The sequence below is a fragment of the Phalacrocorax carbo genome, chromosome 12 (assembly GCF_963921805.1).
Source record: "Phalacrocorax carbo chromosome 12, bPhaCar2.1, whole genome shotgun sequence".
In the NCBI taxonomy this organism is placed as follows: Eukaryota; Metazoa; Chordata; class Aves; order Suliformes; family Phalacrocoracidae; genus Phalacrocorax; species Phalacrocorax carbo.
In genome coordinates, this window is record NC_087524.1 from 6913110 (window position 1) to 6929997 (window position 16888).

At 38.7% G+C, this 16888-nt stretch overlaps 1 protein-coding gene across 1 annotated transcript in view; it reads right to left on the reverse strand.

Moving 5' to 3' along the window:
* Positions 1-226: 226 nt before the first annotated feature.
* LOC104046829 (gamma-aminobutyric acid receptor subunit pi-like) overlaps positions 227-16888 on the reverse strand; it is a 40109-nt gene continuing 23447 nt past the window's right edge. Inside the window, exons 7-9 of the mRNA XM_064464499.1 lie at positions 7411-7563; positions 6362-6555; positions 227-887 (exon numbers count right to left, since the gene is read on the reverse strand). Coding sequence (XP_064320569.1) covers positions 576-887; positions 6362-6555; positions 7411-7563 — 659 coding nt within the window. The 3' untranslated portion in view covers positions 227-575. The remainder of the gene's footprint in view (positions 888-6361; positions 6556-7410; positions 7564-16888) is intronic.

Here is a 16888-nt window from a genome sequence, read left to right on the forward strand (position 1 = left end):
CCTATGGGAGTTCTGTCCAAAGATGTAGGGAAGAGTCTCAATACATATTTGTGACCTTACAAAGATTAATATATTGTTTGGCTTGTATTGGTAGCCCACACCTTCAAAGCTGTTTCTTGCTGTGAAGCAAAACCACTTTGATCTGCAATTATACATTTTCTTATATAACCTGGAAAATTTATGCATTATTGACAAAGCTAGAAGGAACTGAATACTGAAAGCATAGCAGGAAAACAACTCCATCATTTTTATTTTTGAAATATATTCAATGCAGTTCAGAAACAAGAGTAATATAACTCTTATTTTACAAAGTTGACCATTAAAATATTTTAAAAGGACTTCTGGGCTTTGATAAATAGTTTAATACAGGACATGCATGCTAATAGGAAAGTCAGTTTTGGATGACAGTCATTTAACAGTGGAAAAGTAAGTTAACAAGAAACTTCGTAGAAATGCTTGAAAAAACAGCATGTCCTTTCATATCCTTTATCCAAATGCAACTTCCTCATTCTTCCGCAATTTCCCCTTCCATATCCACTTTCTAAACTTTAAACAAATTTTACACATTAAAATATTTAGAAATACAAATAATATACCCAGTAAAATACATTTATTATGATGAATGATAATGGAAAAGAAAATCTGGCATAGTTGTCTATGTGGTAAGGATTTTTAACGCGGAAGCAACCAAAGATACAGAAAAGTCTTTTCATTACTGACATTGGTGAACTACAGCCACTGCATTTACTGCTCTCCTTTTTCCCATCGATGCTAGTTTTGCTGCTTTTGTTTGAATCAATCTTGTTCATATTGTCAGGGGCACTGCAACTGTTAGTGACGGCTGCCAGGACTCCATTCCTCTCTTCTTCATCATCTTCATCCTCATTCTGATAGGGAGCAAAACAACAGTTACTTAAATGCATGTTTCATCACCTATTTGCTTTAGAGCTGCAGCAAATAATAGGATTTTTCTTACGCCTCCTCCAGTAGCTCGCGCTTTGATTTCAAGGGTGAGCACCTACATGCACCAGACAGCTCCTTTCAGCTTTCAAAGCCTCTATTTACAGGAAGAACATTGACTTAAACAACATTTTAGTGCAAAAGCCTTCATAGGACTGTCGAGCAAAGCTGGATTTGTTCAAATATGGCCCACTAAGTTTTACTTAAGACAGCATGAAATTCATGATATGCATAACAATAAGCTGTCTTCTGCTCAGGGAAAATACTGGCAAAGGTCAGGGTCTAGAAAGCAGGTAAAGCAAAGCCCCAGTCTGGAGATGGAGAAGGTGAGGGAGCTGCCAGCCCAGCTATCCAATCTGGTTGCACCCCAAATCCAGCACCCTAGAACGCAAGACACTTTCCTTCCATGCAGGTGGCTACTCTATTCCCAGTGCTTTGTGATAAAAATCAAATTACTTGAAAAAAAGGCACCAAAAGAAAAGGGAATCATAAAGAGGAACAAGCCCCACAAGAAATTCAATACTAAATGGCTCATACTACTTTCTTTCAAGCCCTGAAACCCATGCTTTAAGTTCAAAGTTATGCTAAGGTTAAGCACATTTTTATGTGCTTCACTGCATCAAGACAACTCTTTGGAGAACATTGTATAAGCCTTCTGGTGGGTTTTGTTTCTTTGATTAGAAATGGCTTGGAGCCATGGAGTTCACGTATGAAATCTTCATCCTTTGAAGTCAGCCGGTTTTCTGTTACTGACTCAGAGGACACAGGATTAGACATCAGCTGCAGCTTCAGCTCTAAACACAAACTTTCTTGAAAGTGCTGGGGTGTTTAGTTCGGTTTGGGATAGTGCAGAGATACCAGCAGATCCAGGCTAGAAAGACTAGCTCCAACTCTTCACCTAAACTAAACATGAAGTTGTACAGTTGGAGGAGGGGTCATTTTAGCTGGGGCAGGTGTACGCATAATCTTCATTTTCTCCTGATGATTTTATTACCTTCCAAATCAGTGAGTGGCATACAAGCAAGAAAAGGTTAAAAATTTATTTGTGAAATGTAGAATGCAGAATCTCTTTCCTCTGACCAATTTGCTTTTTCCATTTGCATCGTGAGAAGAAATATATTAGACAAGGACAAACTTTAGAAAAGTTAAGATGTACAGCCTGATATGTAGCCACACAGAAAGCTCATTTAGAAATACCCCAGCTATTTAAGTCAAAGAGAGCTCATTAAGCCACCCAAGTGATCTCTATGCAGAACAGAATTGCTCTTCTGCCCAGGGTACTTGTAGACAGCACAGTTTTTGAGCCTTTCTTCATCTAAAATTAGTAAAATCCTTGAAACGTAAAGTGGAGTCTGGACAATGTCCTCAGACTGCTGTGAATCAGCGAAGCAGAACAGATGGAGCTAGAAAAAGGGACTATTCCTGCTTTTCATTTTCAATTTGCCAAAAAAATCCAGTATATTCTATTTGAGAGAGATAAACAGAGCTCAACACAACACATCATCCTAAAAATACACTGACTACAAAACCTTGCTCATCCTCCACTTGGCCTCCCACAGCTACGTGAGAATTTTGAAACCAAAGGCCAGGATAAAAATCTGCCCATACAGCATTAACAGGATCAGTCCATAAATTTCCAGTCTGAACTTGAAACAGTCCCCAGGATAGTACTAAAACTCAAACCTGGAGTTTTACTTGGGGCCAAACTCTGTTATCAATACCTAGCTCTTCTGCTTGAAGAAGTTCAGGCAGCTGACGGAAGAGCTGGGGATGGCGGAGGAGCCTTTGTCAGCAGCACCTGGGGCTTGAAACAAGGCACTGGAGGGACAGCCTGGTGAATGCACTCGGCACTTCAAAAATTAACAGAATAAAGAAACCTGTCAGGAGAGTCCTGACTTTTTTCCACTGCTCTCATTTTTCAGAAAGGGAAAAAAGAGCAAAACAACATCTGTACTTCCAAACTGGCAGGATCTGGGGCATTATTCAGCCTAAGAGCCTATCTGTCTCTCAGGTAGAGCTAGCTAAAAGTTGTACAGAATTAGTTCTACTGCAGAGCATGAAAGGACATTGCGTACGTGCCATTTTTTTCTTTTCACACAACTGCATGTGAACGATTCGCAGGAGACAGATGCTTTATTAGGCTGCTCTTAACACCTTTCTAATCCCCAAGAGGCAGTTATTCCTTGAGAAGAAAATATCATACATGGTGCATATGTACTTGATTCTGTTTCCAGTGTTACGTTACAGGGCTCTCGCAGAACAGAGACAAATCTACAGCAAAACCGCTGCATCACATTGCTTCAAAAGGAGAAAGCTAATCTAGAGAAGAACCACAACTGCTAATTCATAAAAAAACTAGCCTTATAAACTGAGACTATCAAGGGTCTTTTCCAACTTGCTATGGAGAGCTGAATGTGATAAAAGATTAAGCTGGTTTACATTATACAAAAAAATTGTGTTGAAAGTGTTCAACCGTGGCTCTAATTTTAAATGTCACACTAAGTTTTCTCTGGAGTCCAGCTGCCAATGAGAAAATGGCAGCTGGCGCTAAGAAGGGCTTTGCTTGGATACAAGTCAGTAGCGTCCAGGAAAGGTACAGTGCATCACCTGAAAAGCACTGTGTATGGCTCATGCTACTGCGGCTGCTGCTAACCGAAGTGTTTGCTGACATCTAACAGCCAACAGAATAGAGGAAAGTTGCCACTTCCATTGAATAAAAAAGATACTCAAGACTAAAAATATTCCTGCCTAAAGTGTTGCACACCCAGAGCGTCTTTGGTGATCAGAAAGACTGCATGATGTTTGCACAGCAAAGCCGAGTAGGCTGAACCCTGCCCTTGTGACCTTATTTTCAGTTTTCAAACTTTTCTCCTTTCTGACCAAAGGTGAGAGGTTTAGGTGAAAAACAAAGGCCAAGGAGGAATTCTCTGTTTTATAGGAGGGCATGATTCACATCTTTATATAAAAGAGAAGAAACTCAGCATTTTGGAGAGGCAACTTCTCTGTTTAGACAGTCTGTTACGCAGCTCCTGTGAATGGCACATTTTGCCTAACGTTCCTTTACAGTAGGTGGTTCCTCTGCTTTTGCCATTAGCTTTGAAGCTGCCTCTGTGGGTCCTGGTTCACGTGATGTGAGACACTGCAAGACTGTGGATATGATGAGTGGTTTCACCAGTTTATATTCTAAACTGGAGACCCCAAGTGCTTCAAAAGAACATGATATGCCAGTGCCCACCTGCTTTAAAGAGCAAAGCAGAAAGCAAACCGGTGCAATTAATTCCTGTGCAAGGCAGAGGGTTACCTTTTCAATGCACTTCCTACATTTATTTACATAATCCTGAGTGCAAATTTTGTATCAGGTCGCATATGGGAATAACAAACTGGGAAGTGAGATTTCTAATTAACCTATGTCCGTAAGAGAGTATGATAATGAGGAGAACACATTTATGGTGACAATACTCATACAGAAGTTTGTTAAGTACCTGCTAGACAGTGACATGAGATTTTAGCTGCCTCTTCTGTCCTTGCATTTTTTGGTTTTCACAGTGAGAAATGAGAAATACAAGTCAAGTGTGCTTTCCACGGCACCCTGCTCAGTAAGCGGTGCTTGCCCTTGGCTACAGTAGGAAAAGGACATGACAGGCATTTTCCTTTTTCTAGTGTCTTTGGCTGATCTAGGGCCAAACAACTGCCCCTTCTCTTATATACTTGTGTTCGTGTGGGCAAGAAGCGAGTTGGACTGGCTTGCTCACTCCTGATGCACAGAAGGCGGCAGGAAACATGCCTGAGGTGGCAGACCACTCGTTTCAGTCATGAAGTCCACCACAAAACTGTACCATAAGTCTTCCTCCCTTCCTCATTTTAGGGCTGTACTTTCACTAACTTGTATGCATGTCTTTCAAGTCCACAAGTTCCCATGTCTGCCCCACCTGAAAGCACCAGTACATGTGCCCCAGATGAAAGGGAATCCGACACAGGAAGGCAAAGGCAAGGGCAGTCATAAGTGCCCTTCACGGATCCAAAGATGTTTAATCATCCAAGCACTGAAACACTTTATTTTCTTGCCCAAACCTCCAATAAGCTTTTTTTCTTTTCCTGTTCTTTGAGCAAAATGACAACCACTTACTTCACAAGAATGATATGCTCAGAGGGAATTGTCACCGATGCTACCTTGCCAAGAAAAATCACTTTCAGGCTTTCCACTCAAATCCTCGTTCAAAACAAGTATTTGCCCATTTACAGACATTCCCCGTTAGACGTTGTCCTTTAAAACCCACTGAGTGGCTCGGCTTCGTGTCCGTTTTTCAGTCCTTCTCCACACACCTAGATCTAATGACAGCTTTGAACATATTCCTGTGCATTTACAGAACCTCTCTCTCAACCAAACAGCCAAAATTTGCCTTAAATAGTTAAGAATCTTTCTTCTTCTGGCTGTTTATCCCCACAGCACCCAACCAAACTTTTTCCTGCTTTTTTTTCTGTTATTCTCACTTTCCATGTTTTACTTCTTCTCATGAAAAAATTTCATAAGCTGCTTAACATTTTCTCTTTTAACATGCATATGAGATTCAATTCTGTAATTAAAAGCTGCAAGAGAATCAGCTTCCAACTTCCTTGTGATTTCTTTTTCACTGCTTATGAAAACAGCGCTAAACACTGGAGATGGAAGATGTGACAAAACTTCTTCATGAACCTGCCCTGATTATTTCAGCAAGATGGTAACTACCAGACTCAAAAATGTCCATGTTGATTTGATCCGTTTTTATTTTAAGTATATTTCGCAGAATTTCAGAGTTGTGAGAAGATCATTAGAGCGCAAAAAGCACTCCAGTAATAATGATGCAGAACAGAAAGCGAATCCCGGTCTGACCTTCAGCTGCAGCTGTTGAAAGAGAAGGTGTAAGTGGAAGGTTATAGGGGTCAGATGCACCTAATACATGAAGCTGTCTGCTAGGAAACTGACTCATGTACCAGGCATGTGCAGAAGGTTTCATAAACGGAATGTGATAAAATCTTTTCTTTTTTGCTGTATTGCAACAAGATCAAGCCACCAAAGTGAGTCTAATTTTTGAACTGTAAGTAAGCATATGTCATTGGGGGGAGAGAACAAGTGCTTATGACTTTTGTGGTATGTCTAGCACATTGTTTGATAAATAGCCGTAAAGTCCATGCCAAAAGAGAGAATCATGATAGAAGGCTGTTTCAGTTTGTTTGATCTCTTCCAAAAAGGTCTAGGTATACAAATAATTTTTCCTTTTCTCAAGGTTATGTTTTCACTCTCCTTATTCTAAAATAGAAACTTCCTTAAATACACTTACCATTAGTGCTAAGATAATTCATTCTCTCTAGCAGGTATAATGGAAGCCGGTTCTGTAGGACAACAATCAAAGAATTAAAATACCTTTGGAAGTTCCTTTGAGCTGAGTTGATGCAGAGTGCAGAAATGAGCCACGGCATACTCTAACAGTGCTCCAAAGATGAAACTGAAGCAGATACCAAGGTACACATCAATAGCCTTAATAAAGCAGTTAGCATTCGGGAGTGAAGTCCTGGCTCCCATCATCAGTGTTGTCATAGTAAGGACTGTGGTAACACCTGTGGAATGCAAAAATATAAGTTCTGATAAATCACAGATAGCAATGAGGGCCTCTACTGCTACAAGACAGTTTTTCCTGGCTCTGTGCACTCTTAATATGCCACAGCATTTAATGTGTCATGTTTTGGAAAAAAAACTTTCAAATGAACTTGTGAGTCTGAAGTTAAATGCTTAAAAACACTCATGAAAACTGTCTGCAAAGCTGAGAAGCCTGGAAATTAAAATGAGAGAGGTTTTGGTGTCATAGAATGTACACTTATGATTAACACGTTCTTATTGCAATACTATGCAAACGCTCCCTTTCTAACATCCAGATAGCATTTCGCTCAGTGCAGTTGCCCACTGGCCACATTTGTTGTGAAATCTTTCTTTCTTCCCTATTCTGTAGGAGTGTTTTTCCCACCCCACCTGCAGTCTGATCAGAACTGATTTGCATCCTTTCCCTTTCAAAAAGTCCTTTATTTGAAATTACTTATTTTTAATCTCTTATAATTCTCTCGTTATTCATGTGTTATTAGTATGTATCATTAACCCTCACAAAAGCCTCACAACGCTGTCGGTGCATGCCATGTATTTGAATATGTTGAAATTATTTCCAAAATGACTGAGTTTTCTTTTGCTTTCAGCAGCCTCCCCTGCCTCCAAGTCTCCTGTAGCTCCCAAAGACGTTTTCTTCGTTAAAAAATAGCAAGGCTTTAAGGGGAATCTGCATGAGGTACCGCAGATGGCAAGCCAGATCATTCCATAAAATAAGAAGTGTTGGCAATTTGTGGAAATGGATTCCATGTACGTGAAATAAAGACAGCATCTTAATGATCCAGCTCTTGGTTTGTTTTGTTTTATCAGCTTCTCACCTATGCAGATTCTGGCTGGCACTGATGACTGGCTTATCCAAAATGATACCCAGGAGAGCACAACCAGTAGTATTGATGGTACATATGTCTCTAGTATGAAATACAAGATGTTTCTCTTGAGTTCAAAGTGAAACACCAGTTTTGGGTAATGTCCTGTGGAAAGGGAAGGAAAAAAATATTGTGAATTTGCAATTCATAAAAAAGTTCTTCAAATTAGCAACCTGTATTATTTTTGAACGTTATTATGCAGTAAAATCCTAATAAATAAGCTTTAATAAATTAAACACAACGCTGAAAAATTCTGTCATGAAGACTCTAAATTGAACTGAAAGAAAAAAATCAAAATATATAACACCAAGTCACCATATCAAGAGTTTCATTAAAAATGTCTTGAATTGGAAATTCATTGAGGATTAGTGAAGGAAAAAATAAATCCATCAATGTGTGGAAAGGATGCTTCATTATGTAACACAATGCAAGGAAATTTGCACATATAAGTATTGCATATGTGGTTATTCATAAGAATAACTAGCTACTGTATAAACTAGCATGACAATAATTGTAATTTTATGAAGTTAGCATGGGTCCTTATCTTTAACTGCCTCACATATCTAGATTATTGTGGGTTTTTTTTTTTAATTTACTATTACTCAAGATGTGGATCAAAGGTACCTGCTCTGATACTGCTGACCTAACGCTTATATTCCACTTAAAAACAAGCAATGTCGTTGCATCACCACTACCTATTTTTTCTTTATGTTAGTGCATTGCAATGCTTGCATCATTCTGAGCAGCATCACTGTTGTGGCACAAATGGTTTGCTTCTGCGTGAGCGATGCCCAGAAGATGAAACCTTGGGCTCACAGAGTCAAAAACAGAATTAGATTTCATGAGGAGAGAGCACACAGGTAAGCAAAGTCTGAATTTGTTATCCAGCTCACTCACTGAGCGAAATTTGGCTGTGTTTGGGCAACAGAAGCACAGGATCTGACATTGTTACCAGTCCAACAGATCAAAGTAAGGCAAAAGCTTGCTTTGCAGTAACTTAAATGCACAGGACAGACTTTTTATTTGGAAGTTCAAAGTTCAAAATTAAGTGTTTAAGTTTTTAAAATGTTATTTTAACAAAATTTCTAAACCAGAATATCAGTGAGAGATATGATTAATATCTCTCATTCAGAGAGAGACGCTTTAATATACTGTGGTCAGATAGTTTTGACTTCATCTATTTTAATCCAACAAATTGTGATCTCCAGGACCTATGCTTGTTTCCAATGCCGAGTGCTGTGACTCAGGACAGAACTCCAGAACAGTGAATGCACTTTAGTAACAACAATATATACATAGGGAGGCCATTTGTGCATCCCTCAGGTGTACTGTGAGAGATGGAGTCAAGGAAAAGAGTACTTTTAAAAGCTTGAAGTGCAACTAATGGATGCCAAGAAATGTCTTCTTGCTCCCAAGAAAATGGACGGTTAAATTTCCATTTTGAAAAGTATCGTATAAACTACGTCCAGATAACTATAAAGGTTTCGTAGAACTCTTAAAATCAGAAAGAAACACTAGATTATATAGTCTGACTCTATTCACAAGTCATTCAATTTCCCCAATTATCCCTTGCTTTTAACTCAATCACTTTGATTGGAATAGAGTCCACATTTCACACAGACATCTAGACTTAATCTGAGGATATCAAGACACGCAGCATCCACCATTTCTCTCTGTAATCTGTTACTATGATTAAAATGATTCTATCTGTTAAAAATAAATGGCTAATTTATAATCTTAATCTGATTTAAGAAAGTTTAATCAAACTTTCTGCCATGTTGACTCTGCCTTTTCCCTAATAGACTAAATAGTCCTTTGGTAGTCAACGCTTTCTCCTCCTGCAGGTAAAAATTCACTGTACTTATGGTTCTTCTTCGTAAATTCTATTGAGTTCTTCAGGTTTCTGACTGATAGAAAAAAGGATCTAAAGATGGGCAGTAGTCTTTAACTCTCTCCATGAAGCAGGAGATACAAAGATGATTTATACCGTTACCACCACTTTACGTGAAGAGAAACAATACATTAGCATACCTCTATCGATACTGTGATTTGTAACAACGCAGTTGTTTTACTAAAAATAAATTTGCCTACCAAAATTGATTTTTAAGTGTAAGCAGACCAAAGTAAAGCACTCAAAAATTAGGAACTGCAAAACTTATGGTTCACTGTGCAACATTACTTCTGCTTCTGTCTGCACTCATCCTTGCACTATATCAAGTCCTAGTGCTACAGAAAAACACTGATTCTGTACAATAAAAGTCAATAGCATAAAGCATATTTAAGGAAAAAGAATTACGGTTGTACAGACAATTGTAATTCTGTGGCTTCTTAGTGTGCAAGAGCAACCATTTAAAACCTTAATAAAAACTGTTAGGGATTTTATTAATTTTGCTTGTGATCTTCTAGGCTGCTATTTAACTAGGAGTCAAAACATATACTTTTGAATAGACGACAAGATTTTCTCTGCAGCGTCTGTACCCCAAACTGTCATTACTGTGGCATGGTTGCAACTACTACACAAAGGACGATGGCACAGCCACCATGACTGAGGGAAGGGTGTCAACCCAGAGCTCGTGTGAGAGTGCAGAGGGTGCAAACCATCAGCAGGAAACTGAATCCTGCACAAAAGTCGTTTGTCTTGTGTTTCTGAGCTGCTGACCGTAGGGAAGGACGTGGTGTCATGTACACAACAAAGGGGAATGAAGAGACTGGACTATGCCTCCTGTAGAGTACTTGGGGGTTCCTGTGGTTCAGCCTTAGAGCTTGTCTTAAAGAAGGAAGACTCTGAAATAGCCAATACATAACAGCCATACAGCAACAGCCTCTCCTTGTTAGCACTCTACAACTATCTCCATTCACCTTAGTATAAAAGTCAAGTGTGTACATGGGAAGTTAGTTCAAAATATCAAACTTGAAAGTCACACTTTGCCATTTTGCTGCGATTTCCAAGTGTAGATTCGCCCTTTGAATATTCCTGTGTTCTTTCATGTTAGTTTTCCTGATGCCAGAAATTTCTGAAACAATGTGAACAACAAAGAGAAATAGAGATGTAACAGCTTATAGCTGCATGGTTGGGGGGGGAGGAAAGAAAAGGCATTTCTCTAACCTGAAGGCTTTCTACTTGCCAAGATCCAAAGACACATCATGGACATGATAATAATAGTGTCAGCATTTCTCTAAAGAGTTCAGAAGAGCTTTTATAATGGAAATTTTGAAGCAACCTATATAAAGAATTCAAATGAGCTCCTCCTGTAATAAACTGAAGGAAAAAGTAGTCAAGAAGAAGTATGCAATGCATACTTATCATCCTAAAGAGATGAGCAGTGGGACAAAATGAAGATAGGGAAATATTACAGTCCTTTTTTCATCTACACTCCACATGTACCCAAAGTTATCATCTTTAAAAAGAAACAGATTTGCTACTCCTATTACGTGAGTTGCATATGAAATGGAAATGCTGTATCTCACTGCCTTTCACTTGCACGTCTGAGGCTATACTGCCACCAGTCAGATCAAAAATGAAACAAGTTCATCTAATCCTAGTCCTGGCTTTATTAGAGTTAGCTCAAGTGCAGGTCAAGTTAACTCCTCAAAACTTGTTTGCCCCTTGCTTGAGTCTCACTGAAATAAAATATTTGCGTTGAAATGAGAAGACTCCTTTACTGCAAGTTTCTGGCCCGTGATGGATGGCATCTCAGTGTATGGCTGCTCAGATTTAAATTTGATAATGTGGTGGAAATAATCTCTGTGCAGATAGCTAACTCTGCAGCAAAGGCAAAGTGTTAGTGCTTACCAAAGTATTGAATTACTGTGTTTAACAGTTTCTCAGATGAACCTGAGCCTAAATGACTGTCAGTATACATATTCTAAACACACCAGAAGGTGAGGTATTCTACTTAGGTCACCCTACAGTGAAAGATTGGGCTGAGTTACTTGAGCTTTATAGAATTTACTATAAAGCAGAAGTACAAAACTAGACAACAGCTCTAGCCTGTAGATGAAGAAGCCGCCCAGATAGCAGACTATAGTCTCATACCTACTCTAACTCTCTCTACTGCTTTCAAAAAAAAAAAAAAGTACACTCAAAGGTAGTTAGAGGTGAAAGAAATAAAGTTTCAGGTAGTTCCAGCTGACTACTTTTGTTTCAGTATCAAAAATTATACCAGCATAGATTCTTTCCCAGATGTAGGTCTAGGCCTAAGGCAAATCTTTCTGAAGGCAAAAAAAATTAGTTTATTCCTCTTTTTAACCTGCCCTTTAAGTTTGCCTTTTACCTTCTAAAAACAATATTCTAATTTACAGCACTGCTTATCTGACACTTCATACACATCTTGCCATAATACTTATGATTTTATTCAACACTGACTATAGCTGCGCTGCCTGAGAAACAGACATAAACCTAAAAAAACAGGCTTCCTTATCACCCTAGGTCATCCATTTTCTGATTATCCCATCTTTCTTTGGCATCTGTTCCCAGCTGATGGCAGAACGCTGCACCTCTGCTCTTTCCTGCTGCCCTCTGACCAGCAGATGGTCGCAGCAGAGGCACCTGAAGGAAGGATGGACACTCTGCAAATGCTGTCGGTAGTTCCTAACTTCCACTCTAGTGTGACGGAATAGGAGCTTCTTCCCCACAGATACTTCCCGTGGACTTTTTGATGAACTCTACTCCAGTAAAAGCCTATTCCACATGACTCTTTATGTAAGAAGCACTTTGGTATCCTGCGCAGGGGTGTGCAGTCAGGCACAAAGAGCACATTCTTCTTTATCATGAAATATGTATGCTAACCTCTTGGGTGCCAGCTACAGCTTGTGATGTACATCTCACACAAGTGCGTCAGTGTAACTCTACCAACGCATCATTTTCTTCTTTACTTGCACCTTTTAAGGGCACAGTACAGGAAAGCTTTATATAGAATTTTGCTGCCTTAATTATTTGCTGAAAACGTAGTTTTCAGTATGCAATTTTTTTATTGCTCATTTACAATAAGCATATGCATTAAGGAACGGGTAGTGTCACCGCTTTTACCCAACAAATAAGTTGTGTAACTGGAATGCAATTCTCTGACTGATGCAGGACACCAAGGGTGTCAACATATATTAATATATGTTAATATGTTATTACAGCTCCTTTGTCCCTTCCTCAGAGAACAATCATAGTCTTCTGTTCTTCACAGTCAAGATCTTATAAAGTACCTATTTTCCTACTTCTTCCGAGGTGAACTAAAGGAAATGAAAGATCAGGGCAGGCTTCTTAACATGTGCTTCATCTTCACAAAAATGCTTTACAAAAAATTAGTTTGAAATTCAAATTTCCCAAGAATGAAACAAACCCTTTCATGCAGTGTTTGTGTGCAGATATATTTATCCATTTAGCTTACCTGTAAAAAAAAATTAAAACCTGACAAAACAATTATGCCACAGAAAGTTTTCTGAGTTTTTATATGCATTTCTGTCTATACTACAAAGAACTTCCCAGAAGTTAATGAAAAATGCCTCTTCTTAATACCCTTTATATTATTCCATTCATTGCCTTTCCATATCTTTTTATGGTACTGTAGCTTTTTCAATGCATTTTCCAAAACCATTTTCTTTCTAAACTGTTCTACATTGCAGAAGTATCACAAAAACAACTTACAATGGAAAATTTTCAACGCCAACTCAAGTGGAAAACCTTGCTTACAAAGATTATATGAGCTCAGATAGGTAAATTGAACATAACATGGTAACGGATCTGTATACCTACATAACTGCTTGAATTTTAGGTGAGGCTGACCAAAGACTCACCAGATAAGATTATACTGAATATGGTTCTGAGATTGTTTATAAGACCTGTATGGCAAAGAAGATGGTCTCAGAAATAACAATTGGAGAGCAATTACAGGTTATAAAAGAACAGATAAAGGGAATGAGAGAAGTTGCTCAGTGTACTATACCTCAAAAAAGAAGAATTGAAAAATCCTAGAATAGCTAGATTGTTAACTAAGAAATCCTCTCATCCTTGGGAAACTGCAGGTGGGCCTGTATGACAAAGCAAGGTAACGCCTCCATTTCAGGCGAAAGAGACTGTCACTGATGAACAGTCACTCTGCATCGGAGTCTTATATTTATACACTTTTATACACCCTTTATAGTTTATATACAGTTTATACTTTTTTTTTTTCATTTTCAGATCTCTATTATAAATGAGAGCAACTCATTACTGGTTTAGTCATGAGCTCCCACCTGAGAAGCCAACAATGTGGAGTCAGCAGAGTTTCAACACGTCATAGCCAAATGAGGTCTGACGAGGCCTCTAGCCCGAGGAGGCTAAAGCAGGATTTGTGATACACATCAAAATCCTGGCAGTGAATGCAGACAGGGAACAGCAGCCAGCTCCCTTTGCAGTCTTTTTCAAGGGGGCAAATGTCTTGTCTTTGTGCATCAAGGAGAGGAGACTGACTTTATCCTTCTGTCTCTTCTCTCCCTCTGTTCTGCCAAAATAATACCACCTGAATATGCTATTTTGCTGACTTCATGGTTTCCTCAGCAGGGAAGGGCGCTGAGGGCCCTGACTGCCTGACATAACTCTCCCTGCCGTCTCGGTTCAGGCTGAAGACTTAGTGTTAGACTAGACCTGAGCAAGCTGAGCCTTTTCATTCCTGCTGCTGCTGAAGACTTGGCAGAAGGGTTGCAGCAGTAAGAGCAAGACTAAGAAAGGTTCCTGGCCAGAAGTAAAACTATCAACAGGCAATTAGCCTCAAGTATTAAATTCTTTTTTTGCTTCTTTCTCCAATCAAAAAATACTTATTGAGATTAATTAGCTATCATTTGCTGTGAAAACAGAAGCATTTATCGAGTGGGAACACATGGGGTCTGTCCTGTGCCCAGTACTGCTCACTAACAAACATCATGACATACTTTTGAAAGGAGTGTTAGCACATCGGAGAACAGGATTAGCATTCAAAATTGTCTCAATAACTATCAAAAACAGCCTCAGTAAAACAAGATGCAATTCAACAAAAGCAAGTACAAAGTCCTACACTCACATGCTACACATCACTAGCTCCCTAAACAGAGCACAGGGGATATGTGGCTACAGGTCAATAAAGGAGGTGGAGTGCTAGAAAGAATCGCATACTGAACAAGGTCAAAAATGCACAATAATTTTCTGCAAGGAAAGCAAATATCAACCCAGAATGGATAAAAAGGAAGAGAGTTCATGAAATGCATTAAGCAAACCCTTCCCTCTGTGGCAGATGTCTGATGGGATATTCTACCAGGGTACCCAGGTTTGGCTGCTGCACATCAGCAAATATATGAGAAATTTGATGGGAGAACAATAGCAAACACAGGCTATCTAGGAAACTGTTTATATGAATTAAAAAGAGGTAAAGTGTTGGTCTGAGGAAAAAAATATCTGTCCTGAAATCGTGAAACAGCTGCTGAAAAATAGCAGGAAATTCATCTTCCATATCCACATAATGGGTTTGAAATGCAGCAAGGGAGATCAAGATTAGCCAGGAGGAAAATATGCTTGTAATAATCACCAGAAAAAAAAAAAATTCATCTAGGGAGGTCATGAAGGAGACACTTTGGAGGTTTGCCTGACTTACTTCTAAAACATCTGTCAGGAAGTAGGCTGTAGATACAGATGACCTTGCCTTGCGACATGAGAATAGATTAAATTAATTCCTAAAGTGTATTTCAGCCTTATTTCTATGATTATTTACACAAAAAGCTAGATTCGAGTAGTCCTTCATTGCTTTTATGTTTTTCCAATAAGAAAGGCAAGCTTTTTATATCACTATTTATTACTCTGAGAATGCAGGTGCTGTTGGCTAGGCAGCTAAAATAAGAAGCCAGTAGGCACTGATGGCAGATACGTGTTTTTGGGGCCCAAGGGTATCAGTATATGCAGAATAAGGACTGTAGTTGAAAAACATGTAGGAAGTGGTTCTAGCAATTAATTTACCCAAGTCCAAAATGAAATTGGTCTATACCAAAACAAAATCAACACCAAATCCTAGCCAGCAATCTAGCTAACGTTATTCAAAGTGACTCACTATTATGTAATTACAATAATGTGATATACTATTATGTGATACATGCTGTCCTATAAACAAGATTAATCCAGCGCCCTTTTCTTAAATTTACTGAAGGTACTTATGCAGGAATATTGCTGACTACATTTTAAATTTGGCTCTGTCAGTGGCTGTACGTGAACTGGGGCTTTGCATTGTTGTACAATATTTCACTTGCACAGCAGCTGTACTGCCTGTGCAAGTTCACAGAGTATCAAATCCTGATTGCCTTTTTTGCTGCGTTAGGAAATACTACACACAGCTCTTGTCTCGCACCTTTAGCTTTAGCCTTTTCAGTCGTAACTGTTATAAATAACTGTTTTTTATAAACTACTCTCAGGTATCTATCAACGGTGTTAAAGAACTGCAAAGCATCATTTTTCATTTCAAAACTGATCACATAGTTCCATAATCTAGTTGCTTTTTTCTTTTAATATGGGCTACATTAGGCACTGCTTTCCCAAAAAAAAGTCTGCAGAAAATAGCACCTAATTTATAATGACTCAAAGAAAATTAAGAGGATTATGAGATTTCTTTCTAAAAGTACTGTGTAGTACTTGATAACGTAGCTTTCTTGAACATGAGAATTGAAACAAGCTGGTGTGGAAAGTGTTAATCAAATTAAGATGCATGTATTAAAATGTATAATTAAAAGAAAAAGTGGCTTTTGCCTTTATACGTATGTTTCCTGCCAACATAAAGAGAGGAAAACAGCATCATTTATTGATGAGAGCAGCACAGTTCATCTGTTAATGCCTCTTTGGTTATAATTGGAACTTGGTTTTATTCTATTTGGTAAAAAAATATTACATTTTTTGGCTTTAAAGTCTGGAGTCTATGATAGAATGTGGTAAGGATTAGGCAGATTTCCTCTTCCTCTTTCCTGTATGGTGAACAGGTCCTAATAGCCTCTGGACAGAACAGCAGGAAAGGATTATTCTCCTTTGATTGAACCTGATGTTGCTTACCCAGAAGCTGCGAAGAGGAGGAAGGCAAGCAGATGTCACTTATATCAGTAGCAAGATACTTTGTGATCCTGGAGCCTGCTAGTATGTATTTCATTTCTACTTCTATACCCATTTAGAGAATTTTGACTTTTAGCCTGAATTAATACCTGAAATTAGATCAAACAATTTCCCTGTTCAAATTATTAAAGCAGAAATACCCAACAATGGAATAGAGAAACTCTATTTCTGTGATTCAGAATTAGTAACATATCCCTGGTAAAACTACAGCTTTGAAGGGTGTGCGTGTCTGCATTTAAAGATTACCCTTGCGGCTGGCATGTTTGCTTGGGCAGAAGAGAAACTGAGTATGCAGCAAAGAACAGCAACAAAGGACCAACTCAGTAACTCAGAGAGCATAAA